General features: G+C 41.3%; 1 protein-coding gene across 2 annotated transcripts; it reads left to right on the top strand.

Moving 5' to 3' along the window:
* Nucleotides 1-5,740: 5,740 nt before the first annotated feature.
* Nucleotides 5,741-12,897, top strand: LOC110492061 (zinc finger protein 217). 2 transcript variants are annotated; one of them, XM_021566043.3, is made up of 6 exons: nucleotides 5,741-6,215; nucleotides 7,511-8,933; nucleotides 9,111-9,236; nucleotides 9,457-10,908; nucleotides 11,090-11,201; nucleotides 11,306-12,897. In XM_021566043.3, exons 2-5 carry the CDS (start codon nucleotides 7,634-7,636, stop codon nucleotides 11,188-11,190), a joined length of 2,979 nt encoding a protein of 992 aa, XP_021421718.3. In that variant the 5' UTR covers nucleotides 5,741-6,215; nucleotides 7,511-7,633; the 3' UTR covers nucleotides 11,191-11,201; nucleotides 11,306-12,897. The 2 variants fall into 2 exon arrangements, with proteins under 2 accessions (XP_021421718.3, XP_021421719.3); XM_021566044.3 differs by having other exon boundaries at nucleotides 5,807-6,081.
* Nucleotides 12,898-13,834: the final 937 nt, after the last annotated feature.

Genomic DNA, 13,834 nt, shown 5'->3' with positions numbered 1-13,834 from the left:
TAGGATATACGTGCTTTCAGCTTGTCCCAGCCTCTAAGGTGCAAGGTAAAGCAATATGTAAACATTATTTAAACATTATTAACGTGACTAGGCTTCCATTATTAAAGTGGCCAACGATTCCAAGTCTATGTATATAGGGTTGCGTAACCGGGTGGAAGCCAGCTAGTGATGGCTATTTAACAGTTTGATGGCCTTAAGATAGAAGCTATTTTTCAGTCTCTTGGTCCCAGCTTTAATGCATCTGTACTGACCTCGCCTTCTGGATGATAGCGGGGTGAACAGGCAGTGGCTTGGGTGGTTGTTGTCCTTGATGATCTTTTTGGCCTTCCTGTGACATCGGGTGCTGCAGGTGTCCTGGAGGGCAGGTAGTTTGCCCCCGGTGATCCGTTGGGCAGACTGCACCACCCTCTGGGGAGCGTGCGGGCGGTGCAGTTGCCATATCAGGCGGTGATACAGCCCGACAGGATGCTGTCAATTGTGCATATGCAAAAGTTTGTAAGGGTTTTAGGGGCCAAGACAAATTTATTCAGCCTCCTGAGGTTGAAGAGTTGCTGTTGCGCCTTCTTCAACACACTATCTGTGGGGGTGTAACCCTTTTGAGTTCAATGTAAAACCCTTTCCACAGAGGCTTCTACATGGAACCTGAAAGAGTTCTACCAGGAACCAAAAAAGAGTTCTACATGGAACCAAAAATGGTTCTCCTATGGGGATAGCCAAAGAGCCCTTTTGTCAGAGAGTGTAGTAAATCATTATTCCACTATACTGTACAGGTGGAATGCTCTTACACTCTATCATTGTTGAGGTGCTTCTACAGTAAGCAGGAAGGCTGATGTTGATAAACACCTAACTATTAAATAGTGTAGAATAGGAAGATTGAAGCAAAATAATTCCTGTAAATATTCCTCAGAGGAGTTGATCTACGAACATGCTGCTTCAGTTCATCACAGGACAATAAGTGTGAGTGTGTGAATGAATGCAGCACACAGCCCAGAAGACCCAAGGGGGGTAGGAGGGCCAAGTCAAGGGAGCAGTGGGCTGCCTGGGAGGCCTATGGGAACTGGGGAGGCCTACTGTCAACACTAATGTGTGTCATGGCTGTGCAGCGCTGCTCTGCAGCAGCATGTCTACAGGGAGGCATGGGGGATCACATTACAAGGACCAAGGAAGACACAACTTATTCCCAGGCCTCCTAATAGAAGGTTAATAGCAATATCGATTGCTAATATACTGTATTGTCAAGAGTTTATATCAGCAGGCCATTGCATGTCTGTATGTACATGCACACACATATGACTGACTGTAAGTCACTTTGGATAAGTGCGCTAAATGGCATATATTATTTATTATAATGTGGATGTATAGTTTTCAGACTTAGATGCACAGAGTTGCTCTATAGAGTTTTTTATTTTATTGTTTACTTAACTAGTTAATCAGTTACGAACAAATTCTTATTTTACAATGACTTCCTACCCAAACCAAACCCAGATGACGCTGGGCCAATTGTGCATCACCCTATGGGACTCCCAATCACGGCCGGCTGTGGTACAGCCCGGGATCAAACCAGGGTCTGTAGTGTCGCCTCTAGCACTGAGATGCAGTGTCTTAGACCGCTGCGCCACTCGGGAGCCCTAGAATGTGGTATTGTCACAGTCTTTTGAAGTTGAGTCACTGATCTTCCTGGTTTGAGGGAACTGGGAGGACATGGCTAACAACATTGTTTAGATTGCTGTTGACCTTATGTGTGATAATTTCCCCAATATTTAATGGTGTAAATCTATGGGATGCATCCTCTTTGACATATACCATATGGCATTTTTTTTTGTCTTTGAAGATCTAAAGTGATCAATTCAAGGTCTGTATTTCCATGAAGATAACATACATAGCATTCATAATGTGTTTGGGGTGTTTACAGCAATACAGGAAATAATAATTGTATTTCCGAACAGCCAATCCATTAATACATTAACATTTCTGCCACAAGAGGGCAGTCAACACAATAAAACTATTCTCTAACGAGCAGATTACTATTTTTTATTCAAACTTTATTTAACTAGGCAAGTCAGTTAAGAACAAATCCTTATTTACAATGACGGCCTACCACAGCCAAACCCTAACCCGGAAGATGCTGGGCCAATTGCACGTCGCCCTATGGGACTCCCAATCACAGCCAGTTGTGATACAGCCTGGAATTGAACCAGGGTCAGTAGTGATGCCTCTAGCACTGAGGTGCAGTGCCTCAGACCACTGCGCCACTCAGGAGCCCTAAAATAAAACTAATATGACTCATCTTGACCAGTTTAGAATATCAAACTACAACTCTCGTACCTTATGCTGTAAATATAATTATCCTTCTGATAGGCTTAAAATGTATGATGAAAACAGCTATAGAGAACTGATCATGACTGTCTGGGTAAGCAGAGGGATTATTTACAGTATTATCAGTGTCTTTCAGATGGAGCAACACTACAGATGTAGGATCTTCATTTGAGACAATTTGCTAAACAAGGACAATAATCCCGCAACAACAAGAAATTGGAATTATTATGTGGATTTTAATTAATGGAGTTTTTTTGTAGGGGTTGATCTATTTTCCTATGGGAAATGTACAAACTTCAGAAGCCTTTTTAAACCTCAAATACACTACAAGTTTTACATTTCCCGCAGTGCAGTAAAGTTCTCCTGCAACAGGGTGATCAAATTAAGATCCGGCATCGGTATGATCATAAAGGAAGCTGATCCCTGAGCCTGGAAGGGAACAATGCAGTCAGCTGCTCCTGGCACATGCAGACAAAAACAATTCTACATGCATAGCCTGTTAGCGGGACCTCACCCATGCACCCATCACATATAAGTGATGTGAACTGAATACAAAATCATTCTTTGTTTTGCTAATATGCTAAAAGTTTTTCTATGCACACCTCTCTCACCAAGTCTACAATTCAATTAGTTTTGTTTTCTTGTTTTGTCAAATAGAGGCTGATATTAGCTCCAAAATTGTACCAATGAGTTGAAATATAACAATAAATTGAAAATTGAGGTTATTCTAATCTAAATGTCTGTAGATAAAAACAATGTTTATAATTTCTTTAATTTTGCCAATAGGATGTTTTGCAACTCAAGTCAGAGGCAGACAGTGTGCTCTATTGTGTTCCCTAAATGATTGACTAAAGAGAGCAACTTTTTATGCTTGGTATATCTTTTCTGTTAGGATCATTGGACAATACAACTCGTAAGCGCCAAGTTTTGCACCAGGACCAAACGCTATTTCATGTTGAGACCGTTAAAGGATTCTCAGACATAATACTGCCTTTCCAGATTGCTAGGTTTTCACAAAGCCTTTGTGGCTAGGGAACAATGGGAATGAGCGGGAGGACACAGTGCGTGTCACGTGACGTGGTGCCTTTGATTAACATTCTAGACTTATTTGTATGACAGGAACTCAGGATTCAACAAGGATATAAAAAAAAGGCTAAAAAAGAGCAAGCAACTCCCTAATGTTGTTTCATACAACTAAAGTATAAAAAAGGTACAGTATTGACACTTCATTCAACAATAAGCAACCTGTTGGTGTAGGATAGAATAGAATTACCCTCCTTGGCCATATGTTCAGATCAAGACATTTGCATAGGTCAGATAGACAAAGCAATGATCACATGAAACAGTGATAAAAAAAATAAAAAACGTAATCTAAAATCTATTTGGCTGTTAAGACACAATATTCATGTGGCATGAAATGACTGCTCTGTGGATTTTTTTTCCCTCAACAGGTTTTCATTCTGACATAGCTGTGTTACGTAGCCTAAATTAAAGTTTCTGACACAAGCCTGGTGGACTTTTGAGACGTCAAAATGGTGTCACTCAGAGTACATTTCCTGGGGACTTAACGTGCTCTGTAGACAACAGCTGGAGTTGGACATGTCCCAATTGACTGTGGTTGTTCTCCACACTATCACCCAACGTGTGTTCTGTCTTCTTTCTGTGTTCATCATACAGGCTGGGTGGAGATCCATGGCAATGTTCCAGCCAGTTGCTGGAGATGTTTTGGCAAATGCCTGCTGACAGCGGTCGATGTGGATTTGTTCACTGTTCTTCATCACCCTTGACAGCTGGGGATGGGTTTCTCTCCCAATGACTACTGCACTGTGATGTATTCCTTAAACCATTCAGAATAGGGAGAAAAAAAATTCTGATGGTTTAGGAGGGTGTGATGAATGCTTTCTTCATTGAAAATGTTCATCTCAATGTCTATTTTGTGGACAGTATCATGCCAATGTAAAACATAGAGATCCTATAATTCATATAATTGTTTTATTATATATTTATAATTATTTGATTTAATATGTGTTTCTAACCAGGAAAGCAAGTAAAAGGTCTAAATATCTTTGTTCATTAATCATTAATCAAGTCAAAGTATCTGAAACTAACAAAACTGTAACATAGAACCTTAATCACTCAAATGTTGTTTATCTATGATAGTAGAAGGAGGAGGGTTTGGGTGGGGTGGGGTTAACATCCAACATCCAAAGACAATATGATTGTTATTAGTTAGGTTTCCTGACTTTCTTGAGCCCTCACAAAATCCAAAAGGGCGAGTTTACCTATTCATGAGGTAAAGTAGGATTAGTACATCATTTATGTGAAAAAAAGCAAATTGTGAATAGATTTTTTTGGAGTAGTCAATGGCATAATGATTGAGAGAAGAACCACAGTGAGATCTATACTACTGCCAGCTGTCAGAGGAGCTGGTGTGGGGGAAGGGAGAAGCTGTTGCTTTGACATGCAAGTACTCTGATGAAAAGAAGAGGAAAGGTGATCAGCTGTACTAAGAAAGAATAAAGTACTGTGCTCAACTTTACACTCTCTTGGAGTAAATACATTCATCCACTTTTTATAGCTTGAATGGATATTCAGTTAATTTTCCATTCGGTAGATCCCGTAGGTATATTTATTGGTTGTACTGTAGTAGGCTGTGGCATGTTATGGATGATAAACTGGTTTGTTTGGATCCTGGATGCTGGCTGATTGGTTGAAAGCTGTGGTATATCAGACAATATACCACTAGTATGATGAAAAAAATAATTGTTTACTGTTATATTTATGTTGGTAACCAGTTTATTATAGCAATAAGGCACCTCGGGGTCTGTGGTATATGGCCAATATACCACGGATAAGGGCTGTATCCAGGCACTCCATGTTGCATCATGCATAAGAACAGCCCGTAGCTGTGGTATTTTGACCATTTACCACTATTTTGGCCATTTACCACTCTGGCCTTATTGCTTAATTATAAACCACTTATTCCTTTGAGCTAAACATTCAAACTAATGTCACAAGGGCTATCATTCAATGCTTGAAAAGCACAATGATCTGCTCCTGCATAGTACATAATCCCACACGTAGCTGAGTTTTAGGTCCCCATCCCCCCCTCCCCAAATGGTGCTCTGTTCTGTTGCAATGGAAGTGGAGTGTAAAAGGTAGTCAACATGGCGTTGAAAATTTTGCTTAGCACAAAGAGTTGCTAAAACATTGCTAATTTATTTAGACATAGTTGCTAACTAACTGAGGCTGTCTCAAATGGAAATGATGTAGGATACAATCAAATGTGTACTAGCCCATACATCTGTCTTATACAGAATAGAGTCACACTAGCCAATTAATTATCTTATCTAGGCCTATCCTCTCTCAGACCAAATCAATAGTTGACTAATCATCCCGTGACACACACGCCATTGCAATGATTACATTTGTTCTCGTCTTTTGTAGGACAGGCCTAATATATCTACAGACATTCTGTAACCTTGCTTTCATAAGAGATACGTTTTTGTGCGTCCCATTTGTGCGTCCCACAAGGCAGCGGAGACCTTGCGAAATAGCATATTAAACTTTCGTTTATTCTTTCGATTAGAATAATTTACTTAATCAAAAGTTTCGATCACGTGACTGTCCCTGTCTCGCTTTTGGGGCTGTGACGTGCACGCGCTACCGGATTCGTTAAGAACGCGCTTCAGAATTCAACAGCTGCACAGTGAAGATGCAAGCGTCGAAAAAGAACAATATGACCGATAAAACATTTGCAGCAAGGTGACTATAGTAGCTACTATTCTTGAACATCGTTTGGCGAGAGGACATAACACGCAGTTTATGTCACAATTAGCTGGATAACTATTTTCGATTAATCGAAAGTTTACCTGGAAAGCCCGAATTGGTAGATATTGGTGAGTTTTCGTGTTACAGTTTTATCCGAAACAAACAACAATCAGTGTACCAGTATTGATTGCTAGCTATTTTAAGTATTTCTGAAGGTGAACTCAAATGATGGTTAATTTGGATGACTTTTTTATTAGCTATGTCTGAGTCCAGAAATTGTTAGCGATGTCTTTGACTTTGCTCCTGCTAAATTAGGAACTAGCGTGTTTAGCTAGGTAACGTTAGCCAGCTATTTCATCCAACTGGCTGAATTTTGCAATGTTTGATAGGAAACCGCTGTCCCAATGCTTCAAATAATCTGGGTGGTTAGCAGACGTTAATTTAACTAGCTAGTGCTAGTAAGCAGGATGTAGTTTAGCCGCATAGCTAGCACACCGAGTTACAAAAGTGTTAACTTTTGTCTGTTATTGAATAATAGCAAATGTGTCTCAAATAGAAAATCCATGATATGCACGATTTTATCTTTTTGTGTGTGACATGAATAGCTATAGCTATAAAACTTCACCTATTAGCCATTACATTTGGCATGCATTACAGATTCATAACCGTTGGATTAACTCGACCAGTGCATCATTTGTTTTAGCACGTTGCATAACAATAATCGCTCGAGAACAAATTGGGGACCTGTTTGATTAAATACGACTATAAATAACTATCTTATTTATTTAAAAAAAAAAATAGGAGGCTGACTGGGGTGGTTCATAGAGAGAAGCCTCATATTTTTTAGGTTGCGTGTTTTCTCATCATGGAGGATGACACTTGTAACTTCCTTGTAACTTCCTTATGAAACTGTGTACAACTTTAACTGATTGCCAACACTGGCTTGTTGAACAAAGAATGAACATATTCTGCTAGGTCAGAATACATTTACTCAGAAGTGGAAACCAAAATAGGAACGTTTTGAAATAAATTAATTACAAATACATTTACTAGCTTTTTGTAGATACTATCAAACTCTTTATGCAATGTCGTCATTATAAATATCTCATCTTGTATGAACTAGTTTATCCAGTTATTCCACATTTTATCCAACTGCTAAAAATATATAACCAAGCCAAGGCTTTTTCAGTCATGTTTCATATCTTTGCAGTAATAGCAAACTGTCGAATAGCCATGTGCAGAAAAATTATTCATTCTTCACACTAGTTTATAATACTAGGAAATGTATATAGTCTCATATCTAGTTTCAATATGAGAACTCAACTTCTGTTTTATTTGAGTCATCTTGGTGCCTTTTAGCATTCTTAGGCCAATTCACCTTGCCATGATGATATCAACTAGTTTTCCCCTGTTTTTTCTACAGGAATCTACTTAAGACCTAACTTCGCTGGTCTTCCACAATGATATTCAGCAACTTCATCCAGTAACTCCTTGCCTAAGGAAATACTCAAGTATATAGATCATTTGCACAACTTTTGAGGAGGAAATGCCAACTCACCTGTTGTTGCCATATGTGGAAAGTCCAGATGGACTTGGACAAGACAGTCTAAACATTAGTAGTGGTGCTAGCACGCCAGGGGCTGGCTCCAGCATGACCCCTCACTGTAACATCGTTGACAAGGCTGAGCCTCAGCCTGAGGAAAGCCTGCTGGAAGCCCTGGACTGCATGTTTTGTGACCAGACTTTCACACACCAAGATGACCTGGGCCCACACGTCCTGACCCAGCACCCCACAACGTTGTTTGAACCTGCCGTTTTGTGTGTGGAGGCAGAGTACTTGATCCCAGGTGAAAGGGCCAGGTCCAAACCCAGCTTGCCATCTGTAAAGGAGGTGGAGGTGTTTAGCTGTGTTGTGTGTGATCGGACCACAGAGGATGCCAGCGAGCTGGAGAGCCACATGCGGACACACAAGGACTGTTTCACTTTTCACTGTAACCTTTGTGGCCGGCGGTTCAAGGAACCCTGGTTTCTCAGGAACCATATCAGGTTCCATAAGACAAAGGCCCAGCAGAACCTGGACGGTCCAATTATTATCAATGAAGTCATCCAAGACCAAGTCTCAGAGCCTGTAATCATGCCTTACAAAATGTGCTTTACCTGTGGATTCTTTTTCCCTGATAAAGACAGTTTGGTGGAACACAGTAAAGTACATCGTAAAGAATCAGAGGCTGATGAAGACAGAGAAAATGATAGACGGGAAGATTCCCTCATTCAAGAAGGTTTTTTACGGGGCCTCAACCTTCGCCCCATATCTGAGAAAAGTAGTACGACACCAGAGAGATCCTCCAAGTGGATAGCCCAACTAGACCCTTTCAACACTTACCAGGCCTGGCAACTTGCCACCAAGGGAAAGGTAGCAGTTGGTCCAAGTGTTGCTAAAGACGTAGGCCTGAGCCAAAACAACAGCTCCGACAACGAGGACTCTGGCTCAGATAAGGAACTGACACACATCTGGTCAGAAGGCCAAGGAGGTGACGACAAGCGGGTTAAGGAAAACATCGATGGAGATCTGAAATCCAGACAGACTACAGACGAGACTCCATCACCGGAGCCTGATCAGAAGTCAAGTCGAAATGATAAGCCGACCCGCTGCGAGGACTGCGGGAGGGCGTTCAGGACGTACCACCAGCTTGTTCTCCACTCAAGGGTGCACAAGAGGGAGAGGGGCGAGGGGGAGAGCCCCACCGCCTCCATTGATGGAAAGCTCTCCAGAGCAGGGTCCCCCAGAGAGGAGGGGTCTGAAGACGGGTTAGAGGTGGGAGCACCGGGATATGCTTTCTATTCAGGTATGCATCAACTTAATGTTACGCAAAGGTTCATTTATTGAAATTGCCATTTCTTTACAATGGCTCCCTCTGCTGTTCATTTGTCGACTATGCAAATGCACTTGCTTCACAAGTTTTTGTACGTAGGCTATTTGGTTTCTTCACATGACTAATCTCCTGTTTTTGCTTCCTCCACAGATAAAAGTGAAGATGGCTTTGATCGAATGAAGGTGAAACATCTTGTGTCCTCCAGGGAATGTAGTTATTGTGGCAAGACCTTCCGTTCCAGCTATTACCTCAACATTCACCTCAGGACGCATACAGGTAAACCTTATATAATACTGGGAAGCCTGATTATGATTAAGAAATAGGCTGCACAATTGCAAGTTGAGATTTATAGCCTGTATTTGGCTCTAAGGTTAACATGAAGTTGGATTGGCTTGCTTGTGTGCTAAATGAAATTATTTCAGCATTTTAACCATCTGAAGACTATTTGCTGTTGTTTGGTCCATACATATGCTAATGTAATTAAATGTATTTTCAGGTGAAAAGCCATACAAATGTATATACTGTGACTATGCTGCAGCCCAGAAGACCTCACTGAGATATCACTTGGATCGACGTCACAAGGACAAACCATACACTGACATCCCTAATAAGCCTGTGGTGTCCGGGCCATCTCCCATTTTGAAAGAATTCCCCAGAAACAGAGAAGATAAACGGGTTCCCAACAGGTCCAAACTATGGCAGACTCCCAATGTCAAACTAGCAACCAAACCTTGTGCCAATGTAAAACCAGAGGATAGATTTAATAACATCGGTGGCAAGCTTGACGGCCCGCTTGCTCAAGTGAATGCAGAGTATGGGAAATTGATTACTACGGCTGCTTACTCCTCTTCTGCTGATGATGCACACATAAAATTCCCTGTACTTATTAACCCGAAGATGGAAGGAAAGGAGATAGACAAGGGCTTTGAGGCTCCATTAAATTTGTCTTTAAAAGTGTCACTTTCCATCTCTGCCACCCTAATACCAAGGAACGCATTGATTTCAAATGTCTGTTCGTCCTGTGCCTTTAGCACTCTGTACCCAGAGGTCCTGCTCATGCACAAGAAGCTGGTTCACAAGGAGAAGTTGGAAATGATCAAGAAGAACAGAAGTCTTAAACAGAAGCGTTACACTGGCTGCCCCCCTGCCCTAGAGGGAAAAGATGTCCTCCCACTGCCTCCTATTGACAGAAGACACCCTCGGCGGACCAAATCCCCAACTCCACAGCCTCCTGGAAAATCTGCCGAGAAGACCCACCCTACCGCCTCTCCTCATGGTCCCAAACAGTCCCAGACCAGCGAACCACCACAGAGGGAGACAGCCCTGGACACTCGGCGGTACAGGATGATGATTGAGCATCGCACCAGTCAGGGCCAGTCCAGGTTTACAGAGCCAGCTGAACAATCCAACACCAAAGGTACAAAAGATAACAGGTCTGTAGTGGACAGACCAAGGCAGAGCCCATCGGACAGCAGAGGGGCGAGCGGACAGAGTGTAAGAAGTGGCCCAGGCAGAAATTGGAACGGCGTGGTATGGCCCTCCGACACTGCTAAGCTGTGCCTCTCCAGCCGGTTCGGTAGTCTGCCCCCGATGGACTTTGGTGGTGAACCCTCCAGCAAGAGACCAAGGTACTCAGGGCTTCCCGGAAGGGAAACGGACACTGTAGAGACGTCTAGCTTTAGGACCGAGTACAACAGACTGCTGAACTCCGGGAGACCCCAAGTGAAAAACTCCTTTTCGTCACAAGGAACCTCTCTCTCTAACAGGCCTCAGGCCTATGCCCCGGTCAAAGCGTCCAATCCTCCAGCCTCTGCAAGCAGCAGCAGCAGCAGCATGGAGACTGACTGGAATATGATCAACATCCTCCGCTCCTACAGCCCCAGTGACCTGGCCTCCCTCTACCACCCCACCGTGGCTAACCCCAGTCACGGAGTGACCAACCCAAGAGGTATGAGCTAAAATCTTCATATTTTCTATACATGTGAAATTCATTCATACCATGTTAGTGTAGTTGAAAATGTCACAGGTTCCTTTGAGTTGAATGACTATGTTCATATTGTCACTATTAAGATTTATATCAAACTATTACTTTGGGGCTACTCCTAAGATTGTCCTTCTCCTCTTCCTAGGGAGTAGGCCATCACCCTACCCAGCTAGTATGCTACAGAGGAGACCCTATTCCAGACCCATCAGTAGTGAACACAGTGGACCCCCTGACAAAAGTACTTAGCTGTTCTAATGGTAGGCTATTATTTTTGTTGACTTCACCGGCTGCGTAAAGAACTTTGCCCGTCTTTTAAGTTTTGTGTTCGGATGAATAGAATATATTTTATCGCCTTCCGTAGGTTTGAAGTACCCTGAGAACTCCCTGCTGCCACCATCTTCTTTTGAGAGCCAACCTGGTGGGGAAGGCTTAACTCAGCCCAACTGTGATCTGTGGATACACCTCTATCCAATGCCGACCGAGTTTACAGTTTGTATGTATTGAAGAACGACTGTTTGAATATCATATTGGTATGGTTGCACTAGACAAAACATTTATTTTAAGTGTTCAGAGGATAAATTACCTTTTTTTTTTTTTGTTAATATGCTGCTCTGTCTGATTGTATGTCAGCAATCAAAGGGCTATGTATCTGTCAAAGCACTGATGTAGGGTTTTATCTGGCATACAGCTTGACGTCTTTGTTTACAAAACAAGCTGTATGTTGACATATGTTACCTCAAAGTCAGTTTAGAGACTGTTGACGCTCAAGTCGTCAGTTGTTTCTGTGATGATATGAAGCTGCTGTAGCTATCATGTCTACTATTGAGCCAATGCATTTTTTTGGGGAGAGTTAAGAGTAGAACGTCTGATGTGCCACTCGGTAGTAGTTTCCCTGGATAGACATTATGACCAGGGCCTGAAGCCTGTTACCAGATATTCTGTGAAATGTACATAAGAAGGCTGCTCGTTCTTTTCCTTCTATAGATTCCTCAAAACCAACTCTTCTAAAACATGGACCAAATATCAACAGAATTCTTGAGGGATTCTACTTTTTTGTGTAGAAAAAAAAAGTATGCTCATGTTATGCAGGATTTTGATTGTTACTGAGTCTTTTGCAACAGGTTTTGTTAACTTGGTTGCCTGCTTTGTCACTGGTTTCTCTGAAGCTCTGGTCTACTATTTGTTGGTACTGTATGTAAGTCAGGAAGAGCATAGCGGAAGGCTCACTGAAGGAATAGCTTAAAACATTGTACACTGTGAAGAAGAAGAAAAACAGTCTCAGGTTTCAGACCTCGATTTGGGCTCTGATACAACTCAATTACATTTTTTTGCATTGACTATTACAAATGTAATGCACATTATCTAGGAAGCGCTGCGATTAATTTCAAGCAATGTGGATACATCAGACTTCTGTTATTTCATATTTTTGCTGTTATCATTTTTTGGGGGGGCGTTTTATTTATTTCTGTTACAGTTGTTTTGGTTTTTACATGTAAAATGTTAAATATACCGTTTAAGATTTGTACGACAATTACATTATAATAGTTAATGACGTGGGGCATAGCAAGTAGTGTTATATTTTTTTTTCACTTTGAAAAAGTCTACAGGTGGCTTTTCAAGTGTTTACTATAGGCCTATCACCTTCCTGTGTTTAAATAACCTTTGAAACAACTTGTCAATCTAAAATAGTTGTCATGTCTGATCACTGGCAATAGACGAGGAGCCAAAATGTACTGATTTCCCCTGTTCTGCTGTCATTATTAGCATGGGGTTAAGTTATTAACATTTTTAAGTTTGGTTCATGTATTCAGTAGTTCTTGTGACAGATTCTGGACTTGACCTGTTTGGTTGAACTTACTAATGCAACAATGCTGTGTCTGCCTATACTGTACTTGATATGATTTCCCCGTTTTGGCTTACTTAAGCCTAATAAATTGTGGCCATGTCATACAAGCTTCTGCTTTGGTTTTTGTTTTTTCAGTTTGTACTTTTCAATGTTGTGATCTCCATTTGTTTTCATGGTCTTTTGACTTATATCAAGTGCAATTGTGGCAGTTGTAAATGAGAGTGGAGGGATCCAATTCACTCAGACCTTCACTCTTAACAGAAATGAAACATTCTGTTGAAATATCACTGCAATTTATGTGCAAATAATTTTGACATTTTTGAAAATGTATTCCATTTCTGTAATGAGAATAGTGCTTTCGTTTAGTCTTTGCACAATTAAGACATTTGTGTAAAGTATTGAGAAATTGCTATATTTTCAGTTACATCTTAGCCCACAAGCCTGTACTTTGCTTCATTCAATGTCTGGAAAATGTCTTAACTGTAGGTGAACACCAGAGGGCAGTGTATACAAAGAGTCCAGCAACAGAGGCAGGTAGAGGTTCTGTGCTGTGGTGATACATTCTGGTAGACTGGAGCAGGAATGCTTAGTTGCACATCTTTGGTTTGTCTCAGGTTTATATTGTTGATAATGAGCATTTCCTAAGTATTTTGTGTTGATGCAGGTTGGCATTTTGTAATAAAAGGGACAAGCAAGACACCCGTTTTTGGCCATCACTAAACTTTAAACTGTCCATATCTGTGTAAATTGGCACTGTATTCCTATGGTAAAACATTGCTTAAAGTCAATGGGTTGTATCCTTCAGATTGAGGTACAGTGCATTCGGAAAGAATTCAGACCCCTTGACTTTTTCCACATTTTGTTAGTCTTATTCCAAAATTGATTAAATACATGTTTTTCCTCAAATCTAGACACAATTCTATTAAAAAATAAACACCTTATTTACATAAGTAGTCAGACCCTTTGCTATAAGACTCAATTGAGCTCAGGTGCATCCTGTTTCCATTGATCATCCATGATTGGAGCCTTGATTGGAGCCCACCT

This window comes from Oncorhynchus mykiss, chromosome 16, assembly GCF_057628025.1.
Source record: "Oncorhynchus mykiss isolate SJ-2025 chromosome 16, ASM5762802v1, whole genome shotgun sequence".
Taxonomy (NCBI): domain Eukaryota; kingdom Metazoa; phylum Chordata; class Actinopteri; order Salmoniformes; family Salmonidae; genus Oncorhynchus; species Oncorhynchus mykiss.
This window is presented reverse-complemented; position numbering and strand designations above follow the sequence as displayed.

Excerpts from the sequence above, each read along its gene's own strand:
- LOC110492061 (XM_021566043.3), top strand. The coding sequence starts at position 7,634 with ATGCCAACTCACCTGTTGTTGCCATATGTGGAAAGTCCAGATGGACTT. Across the intron at positions 9,237-9,456 it reads TCACCTCAGGACGCATACAG|GTGAAAAGCCATACAAATGT; the intron begins GTAAACCTTATA and ends ATGTATTTTCAG. Across the intron at positions 10,909-11,089 it reads CGGAGTGACCAACCCAAGAG|GGAGTAGGCCATCACCCTAC; the intron begins GTATGAGCTAAA and ends TCCTCTTCCTAG.